The sequence below is a fragment of the Papilio polytes genome, unplaced genomic scaffold, assembly GCF_000836215.1.
Source record: "Papilio polytes unplaced genomic scaffold, Ppol_1.0 DF823510.1, whole genome shotgun sequence".
Lineage (NCBI taxonomy): Eukaryota > Metazoa > Arthropoda > Insecta > Lepidoptera > Papilionidae > Papilio > Papilio polytes.
In genome coordinates this window covers 1,954,165-1,963,667 of record NW_013525694.1, presented here as the reverse complement: position 1 = coordinate 1,963,667, position 9,503 = coordinate 1,954,165, and the positions used below count along the sequence as shown (strand labels likewise).

The 9,503-nt window shown below is 34.5% G+C and overlaps 1 protein-coding gene across 1 annotated transcript; it reads right to left on the bottom strand.

Moving 5' to 3' along the window:
- Positions 1-275: 275 nt before the first annotated feature.
- LOC106104580 (sodium-coupled monocarboxylate transporter 2-like) lies at positions 276-4,527 on the bottom strand. The gene is made up of 10 exons (XM_013284656.1): positions 4,076-4,527; positions 3,819-3,943; positions 3,469-3,621; positions 3,153-3,372; positions 2,813-3,083; positions 2,607-2,695; positions 2,415-2,523; positions 1,898-2,059; positions 1,312-1,490; positions 276-789 (listed from the first exon to the last, which is right to left on the bottom strand). Exons 1-10 carry the CDS (start codon positions 4,285-4,287, stop codon positions 492-494), a joined length of 1,818 nt encoding a protein of 605 aa, XP_013140110.1. The 5' UTR covers positions 4,288-4,527; the 3' UTR covers positions 276-491.
- Positions 4,528-9,503: the final 4,976 nt, after the last annotated feature.

The window sequence follows — 9,503 nt, the reverse complement described above, 5'->3', positions numbered from 1 at the left end:
CGAGAACATTCAGTCGATCGGTTCCTCTTGGAACGCCATCTGGCGGTCATAACTAGACTCTGCAATTAGAATTTGCATTGCAAAGGAGAACTTCGACGTAGAGTCGTTGTCAAATCAATCGTTAATTATACGGCACTTGTTAAGTACGATTAAATAGAAGCGGAAAAGAAAAAAACAATATAATTCTTTAAATTTCATTTAGTAAATGTTTTAGTCATAAGTTTCGCATTAAAAGTTGTCCGTATTTTTGCTAAATTCTCTATTAGGCTGGTTTACGTATCAAAGCAGAAGAAAATTTCAGACACATTTTGTGAATTTTAGCGAAACTAGTTTTAAATTCGTTACAAAGTTACGGGGCCACGAGGAACTCGGCTGCTGTTAAAGCTAAAAAAATCTCTTTCGCATCTCGTTGCATAACAAAAGGTCCGTATACCAAAAACATCAATAGGTAATGAAGTAAATTTAAACTCGAAAAATGTTAAGATTTAATACTATCTTTCTATAACTTCTTTTAAATGTTTCAAAGCTTCGTCTAACGCCATATAAACTTCTTGTGTGTCTGGCGCTCTCATTTCCATTGACTCTGAAGGGCTCCTTGACATTGACTTGTGAAGAAAACTCTGTGTGAGCGGACAAAAGACGTCAGGGTTCATAGAATCAGTTTTCGATTTTCCAGTCAAATAACTCATTGGTACTCCGATAAGGAGAACTGATATCGCACCAGCAAATGGACAATACGTGAACGATATACGAAATAGAGACTGCAACGGTTTCGTTGGTAATTGAGTTCTGGAACAAGTTACATAGTATTATTTTAGAAAAAATTACAGCACTTGTATTTTTATATCATAGTGGAAAAATAGTAGACATCGCATAAATGTCATACAAATTGTTTTTGTGTGTTGGTATCAAGAACTCGCAATCTTTTCCCCCACTAATTTGATTTCTTTGGAAGGCCTTAAGTCCTTATAAAAATGGCTCCTGTTTAAAACGTTTAATAAATCTTTTATTTTGATGAACAATTTTGTAAATTATTAATCGACTGTAAACTCAGGGAGCTAAATTACTTAATAATAATCTACTTTTAACTTCGGAGGGACGAAATTGTCCATTAAGTCATTGTTAACAATATTTTATTACACATAAAAACTACATCTAAAGCGCAATAAATAAAACGTAACTTTTAAACGGAATGCCGTTGACAAAAACTCGTTAATTCGAGCACTTTAATTACGCGATACAGGGACGTGCGTTATAACGAGAATAATTCACAGTTAACTGCCTATAAATAACGTTTAATTAGATACTCACGCTGCGTTGGGAATAATTGTGATATTTGCGAGTATGTGCGTAAAATTCGCTTTACCGCAACCTGTGGTAAGTAGCGGCTTGCCCTGAAAGGTCAACGCCCCCGTGGCCAGCGCGTGGTCGGCACCGATCAGCAGCCAGCCGCAGAGCAACAGACTCAGCAGGCAGCCGCTCAGCGCGCCCTGTTGCATCCAAATTTACATCTCATTACAATACTTAATTAAACTTGATGAAAATTCAGACTAAATTACCTACATGAATGGCTAAATGTCACCTATACACCTAATTAGAAAAAAAAATATTACAAAACATACCAGAAAGTGTTTTAAGAACTACATAGGACCTAATAACTTAACAGTACTTTCGCTGTTAACAGTATTTTGTAGAGCTATAAAAATTTGTAAAATATATAAAAAGACATAACATCGCCATCTACTGGTACATTAAATTACTATATTGGTACAAATTTCCATTCACAGATGGCAAAACTAACTGTTGCTTTTGTTGACTGTCAACTTTAATTCTTCACTGTGTTCAAAGATGGCGTTAACCCATAATTTTAATTAAATAAATTGGTGATAACACTTACTGAACAATTAGCTCTGGAAAATACAATCCCAAGTGTAAATAATCCTAAAAGTGTTCCAGCTGTTACACCAGTCACTCCAGATGCTACATGTTGTAAGCGATCTAATTCTTTTGCTGTCCATACAACACCCGCACAGTAAAATCCCACCAGAACACATAAAATCTGAAAGATTTAAAAAGATTAGGTAAGTCAAAAAGTTAAGAGTATTACAAAAACATTATTTTGAAAGCCCATTTCCAAAAAAACACATAGTGTAATTTTGCAATCTAATATGTGGAATTTAATAAGACGCAATCTATAAATTGTCTTACACGCAATAGCCTGTAAATGTATTTCCAAAAAACATGTTTATTATTCTGGATGTCAAACATTCGGAAGAGATGGCGCTGTAGAAATTAAAAAAATTTCGTAATGTAAAAGGTAATTATTGTTCGGGGCTATTTCAAACAATGAATGTGGAAAATAATGATGAAAATAATTAAATTCAAAGAGAACATCTTAATAAAAAAGTACTAACTTTCATTATTTTGCAGCAGGTTAATTCACTGGTGTTTTGAGGCATCCAAGGTCTGATAAACTCTTCAAATAGGACTCCCGATATCGAGTTAATAAGAGAGGCAATACACCTGAAAGGAAGACTTTCTAGTTAGGATAAAATAATGATTGGTGATCAAATCTTATAACAAATTTAAATAAAATCCATATTTACCCTGCCGTTGCACTGAATATTGAAATTATGAATATGCCACATATTCCCGGAAACATTGCAGCCAAGTTATTCAGGAAATGTGGGACCAACTGCAAAGCAAATCCAAATAGACTCTTAGTGTAGCATATTATCAAATAATGTGCGTATTCACGGAAATAATACAGATTTGTAAAGTGGCTTTATTGTTATTTCATTTTTAGAAGTACCTGTTCATGTTTTTTGATCTGTCCCGTAAGAAGCGGATCACAGCCAGCATACCAAGCGTATAACGCTAGCCCCAGAAAGCAAGATAGGAGTTTCATTAGTATGACCCCAGCACAGGATATCGCCAAACATAATCTGGCCTTGCCAATAGTAGGAACAGCTAGTAGCTTCTGCAGCGTCGACTGGCTAAGTGCTATCTTCCACAACCAGTTGGTGCTGAGAGCAAGTGTCACAGCAAAGAAGGACGTGTGATGAGCCAATTCGGGATCTGGACTGAAAAAATGTATTGTTAAGTACAAGGTAAAAAAAATAGTCAACGAGGTAAAGAAATAAAAAACTCACTCGTAAAGAACTAGTCGTCCGCCTTGACTGGCAATTTCCCACATCTTCTTGAATCCCATTGGTAAAAGAGCAAGTCCGCTTGGTAATGCGGTGCCAGCTAAAGCAAGGAACGTCGTGACAATGCCGATGCTAACTATAGCTCTGAGTCCTCCTACTGCAATAAACGTCGCACAGGCCACGCAAATGACTGCAGTGATCCGACCAGCTAATGGGTTGGTGACTGAAATGATTAAGAAGACAGATTAAAAAACCATCCATTAAAGAACATTACATGATTTAACTCTTATGGAAATAAAAGATCGTAAAAAAACGTTACCTAATCTGAATGCAAGCAATGGTACGTAGGGCACTATTGGTAGTAGCATTAGCTTGCTGATCACAAACAGCACAGCAGCGATTGTTCGCGTGTGCGTGGAGAACCTTATCTCTAGGTACTCAAAACTAGAAGACAGTTGTAGCTTATGAAACACTGAAAAAACACGTTAAAAGTGTGCATTAAAAGTCAAATTAATTTCTGTTTCTATACCTGGTACTATAAACTATTATGCATTTCATGATTTTATATCACAATCACATATCATAAATATAGGAATGTTTAATCCATAACAAAGTGATAATTGCAAGAGGTGATTCAACCACGCTGAATGTGTACGCATCAATATTTACCTGGCAAATAGATGACAGCTGTAAGAAATGTGACGCCGATAAGCGAGAGAGCTGATGCCCAGTACTGCGTGCCTCGGAGGTAGATTTCAACCGGCACACCCAGCAATGTTATACTTGTCAAATGGCTGCAAAAATAAAAAAAATGAAAATACGATAATAGCATTATAGAACGGTACGCTTATTAAAAATAAAATTTACATAAAAAAAAATTTCATTAATAATTTGGTGATGTCGTGCTGATCCATGCAGACACTTACCTTGCAATAAGAGCAAACGAAATAGATATAACTGACATATTTTTCCCGCCGAAAAGAAATCCGGCTACTGTATTGTATTTTCTATTCACCACAATAAAATACAAAATAACACCAATAATCACACCGAGATTTATTCCGAATAAACAGTACTCCGCCACATTAAAGTATATCGGTGAAACAGTCACAGATGCGTTTTTCATTTTATCGTACATTTTATAAAAAATAAATTTAAAATTACAAGAGAATCGTTTCAACGTGTATCAGACTTGGGCTTGTCTCCTCACTAACACAGACGTGATATCAATGCTTCTATTTCAACAACAATAAGAGAGATATTTGAGATAAAAGCGGATTTCTCTTCAATCTTTCTTCAAACAAACGCGTAAAGGATTTCAGTCTACGTTGTTTGGTTAAGACACGTTTAAAATTTCGTATTTCAAAAGTCATTTTTTAAAGTTATCGGCCGTTATCGTTGCCTAACTGTAATAAAAGACACGACGTAATTATAAATAACTGTTATGACAACTACTATTTGTACTATTTGTTTTTCGTGTAACTTAACAATGAACTGTACAATAAATACAACAGGATTTAAAAAAAATATGTTGAGATAAGAACGATGGTAATTTTAGCAGCAGGTTCCGTAAGGCATCAGATGTCATTTAGACGTATTCTGTTCTACCGATTTGGAATGAAATTTATTTTAATTGTTATATATGGTACCTTAATCTGATACCCTCTAGCTCTGATACCTTAAACACGAGTCAGTTAATTACATAAATCATACTACCTATGAGTAGGTACTGTGTTTTATCGTGATCTGAAAATTTTCTGCAGAACCCAAAATAAAAGTTTATAATCAAAGTGCAAATAGTGTAATAGACGTCGAGCAAATAGAGTAGAATCGTAATGTTGTTTCTTATGTCTGATTAGATGATTAAAGACAGGGAAACGACATTCATACAAATTAAAGTAGTCTATATTTCTATTATTTCCTTTACCGGGTTTGAAAATAGCTAACAAGTTTTTAGGTTTTAAGTCATTTCAAGTCCTATTAACCTTTGTTTATCCAACAAACTCAAGGTTAGAAACGACTATGGCGAAATTTTATGCATACGAACTTTAAATTCGGAAACTTTCATAAATTGGTTCCTATGCCATCTCGTGACTAAAAGTTAAAACAGCGATGCCACTTTACACACGGATTGTTCCACTCAAACATGAATAATTATAGGTTTTCGTTCAAATAATAGATGGCGCTTCTAAAAAATTTTAGTTGTTTGAAAGTTAATACTTATACATGTATATAATGACAAGCTTTCGCCCGCGACTTCGTCCGCGTGGAATTAAAAAAAAAAAACAAAAGTGAAGCCTATGTGTTCTTCCAGACTTTCCTCCACATCTATACCAAACTTCATCAAAATTCGGTCAGCCGTTTAGGCTACAAACTCTAACAAACATCCATCCATCTATCCATCCATCCATCTGAACTTTCGCATTTTTAATATTATTAAGAAGTAAGATAGTAAGATTATATTTGAAGTTAGATTGTATTGAACTATTATGAATGGATTAATAATCCCAGCACTTACATAGGTTACCTGAAATAATGTATATCTTAAAACATTCATATCTTCAATACTTTCCTAGTACTACGTTGTTATGTGAGGAATGGCGTATTTATGATATCTTAATGTTTTTAAGACCAACATAATTCATATGAACAATTCAAATGCATATTTTGTGTCTAATACTAAACAAATATAGAAACAAAACTGTACACACGTAACGTACTTGTTCGAGAAAGTTTTCAGTAGTACGTACGTACAAGTAGATGTTTGTAAGAGAGGGTGGCGGGCGGTACATTATTATGGATGGCGGGTCCCTCTCGCCGACATTAGAATATCATACTCACACCTGGCCCCCTGGCGACCTCCGTAAATACAGTTTTTGCCTTGACTTATGGTAAGTGGAGACGCTATATGAGCTTTTATAGGCTTTGTTACATGCACAATGTATGAAAGTAGTGCTCTATTTCGAAACATTGTTTTATTGCTCACGTCTTATTGCGATTTTCTTTTAAAAAGCCAAAAATGTTATCTCATTTTATGACTACTTGAAATTTTTTTCAGTTTTTGTAAAGATGGAGTGTCAGTATAGAAAACTTAACTTGATAATCAGTGATAAACATAAAGATACATTTATGTAATATGTTTGATGTTTCAACAGCCAACCATATCATTAGGAATATTTGTTTTTGATATTTGAGACTATGAGGATATGTGCTTAATTCTTATTTCGATGTTGACAATTTTATAATTTTAATGTTATCTAATTTCAAAAGTGACTGTAAACAAGCCATTGATGTAAGCAAATAACAGCAAATCTTTGTTTTATGTTTCCCCTTCCGCGCTTCCACTATCCTTCTAATGGAAATCTAGTGAGGCAATAAATTCGTTTTGCCTACATTCCGTACACACAAATCACCTAATACACAATATCGCAAATATTTCTTGTCCAGAACATCGTGACATGGGACCTCCGAAAGAAGCAAATGCTTCAGAAGAATGGAGACAGGGAGCCGAACTAGGGAAATGCAAGACGAAGATGGCAGCACATAAAACCTGCATGTGAAATAAGGACGGTTGCGAAGAAATATTAAATTATATTTCCCAATGGTGTCAGCCAGTTATTAAGTGGCCAGACGCCATTTTGAATTATTACACTTTTTCTTTCCCTTGGTCTTTTTTTCTTGGAATAGGTACCCTTTATTTGAACTGGTTATAAAATGTGTTTGTTTATTTTTAACATGTAACTAAATTGAATTGTAAAATTCTTTGCTGTATCTAACCAACTACCAATTTAATCAAACATCAAGGGATTAAGTAGCTTAGAATAATGTTGGGTATAGTAACAGAGTGCCCGAGGCGTATGATAAACCGGCGATAACCGGATATGGAGAGAAATGAATTGGTAGCTCCGAGCGACGTTTTTTGCGTGCTTTGGTGATTTTTGGTGGCTATTCTCAACTTATTCGATATATGATAAATTTATTCATAGACCTGCTAGTAAGAAAAATTAATGCAAATGGAAAATTACTAGTCTTAACACTATGCCTAAAGTCTGTTTAATTACTTATAAAATATAACTCTCCCTAACTAAATTTTGATGCCATATTTTTAGTATTCCCAACATGCTCTTAAAAATATACGATTTTACGATTTACGTTTGCTCTTATAATAACCCCCTTTTATTTAACAGGCATGCGTTATCAAGGATTTTCTTGTTTTCTGAGTTAACTCTATGTTATTTCCCGGTCGTAGATATCATTAACATAAATTTTACGTGCTCTTAGATAAGCTTTGTCTATATCTCGACCTTTCTATTAAGTTTTCTCTGGCGTCATGTGTAATATTATTTTAGTACGTTATTAGAGATCCTTGTAATAATGTCAGAAGTAAGGAGACTTTTCTTCGACATTTGTACGTTCAGAATAAATGAAGTACGGTTAATTTTATAACATTTTAAATGTTTCAGCAATGGAAACGCATAACACACATTTTAAGTTCACAATAATGTTACAAGATAAATAATGTATTTCTTATTACTGTCCCGTACATTTTCAGGAATCGTAAGTAGGCTCACTACGCTGATGTAAAATATAGGGTATTCCAAAAACGATTTTTTATTAAACAATAACCTTTTTTTCACAATCCTTTTCAATTAACTACAGTTAACTTTACGTGTTTATGGATATTGAACCAAACAACGGAAATAAAAGTAAGAAGACAAATTTAAAAGAGCAGTAATCGTAACTTTTGCTTGAATGTAGTTCATTAATGACTCACGTTGTTAAATAAAACAAAAAATTGTCACCCTAGTTGGGACTAATAGAAAAATGGAGCGAGGCACACGACACCGGATTATATATTAGGTAATCGCACTCTAGTTTGTATGTGAGGTGTGCGGGGTGCGGTGTGTGAGGCTCGGGGTGCGGGGTTTGGTTGTGCCGCATCCGCCATCGAACTCTGATAAATACACCTCCCTGATATTTTGTTCTGAAAATTGCTGAATAAATTGGCAACCTCTCTATATCTCCGTTTTAGCATTAGTCACATAATTACCTTTATAATTAACGTGAAACGATTTTGCAAAACTACCTCTTAAACACATTTACAAAATGTCCTGATAATAATAACGACATATTATTATTTACTATGAATTAAATGTAAATGTATTCATGACATTTACCACAACTTTGAGCCTGGAAGTTTCAATTTTTTTTTTAATTCATTTCTGGTATATCGTCTTATATAAATATTATTACTCTATGTTCGCACACATTTAAATTATCTAAACAATAGTCACACCCACAATGATAAAGCGTCGCTCGCTCCACCTTTTAGTGTCAAAAGTGTGAGAAGAATATGGGTAAACAAATCCTCCAATTTCCATCACATTTATTCAAGGCAGCCACCACGATGACGTCACGCCTCCCCCACCCCCTCCAGATAGAGAGGAACATGTAATTTCTTTGTAGGTAGTGTGAAGTGACACACCTTATTTACTTTGAAGGGTTGTGTTGATAATGAAATTTAGTCATCCCTAGACCAATATCTTGATGTAAAAAGTAACACGAAAAATACTTAAATATTATGAATACAAAAATTTCTTCGGAATCTATAATTAAGTTGTTTTACGTCTGAAATTTAGATTATTATTGACTTTTTAATTCACTAGCAAATTTTTAATCATCATAATTAACACTAGGTACTTCATGGTATCACAATCGTGTTGGTCTTTGTTGAAAAAGCTAATTTAAATACAACATGTAAATAATTTGCATTATCTCTACTCCCGTTCCTTTCATAGATTTCTATCCTTTGTTCTGGTGTCACATTCGTTATCGATTCCCAGCCAAAGCCAATATCCTGTACGCGTCGATATTTATTCAACAAATCATATGAGCATTAGCTTGATATATAGGCTCTGATCCTTCGGCGGCCAATGTCCCTGATTTATGCTAATATTATCAAAACGAGGAAAAATAAAGTTTACGTGCGGTTTGAAACATGATATTATTGTTCTAAGCTTTGTTTGATACAAATTTAATAATGTTGGCGTTTTCAAAATCTTAGTATATGCGTTATTAAACTACTGCTGTTGCTTGTTTCATCAAAAATTCTAAACAAAGTAACCAGAGCATAATGTAACAGTAATAAATCAAAATTATTGTTATTACTTAATCTTAGATCTTCGATGTAGACATTTAATATCGGAGAAACTATAACTGAAGTTCTTTAACAAAACAACACTAACATTCCGAGGAGTTTTCTAATCGCGTCCGCGCGGAGTGGGAAAACATCATATTTCACTGTACCCGGGGTGTCAGGGCCCGGGGGGTATGGGGGGAGGCGCGAGGGTATAG

Coding starts and splice junctions, on each gene's coding strand:
- LOC106104580 (XM_013284656.1), bottom strand. CDS start 4,287: ATGTACGATAAAATGAAAAACGCATCTGTGACTGTTTCACCGATATAC. Junction 3,944..4,075: donor TCGTTTGCTCTTATTGCAAG/GTAAGTGTCTGC, acceptor TTATTTTTGCAG/CCATTTGACAAGTATAACAT. Junction 2,524..2,606: donor ATATTCAGTGCAACGGCAGG/GTAAATATGGAT, acceptor TCTTCCTTTCAG/GTGTATTGCCTCTCTTATTA.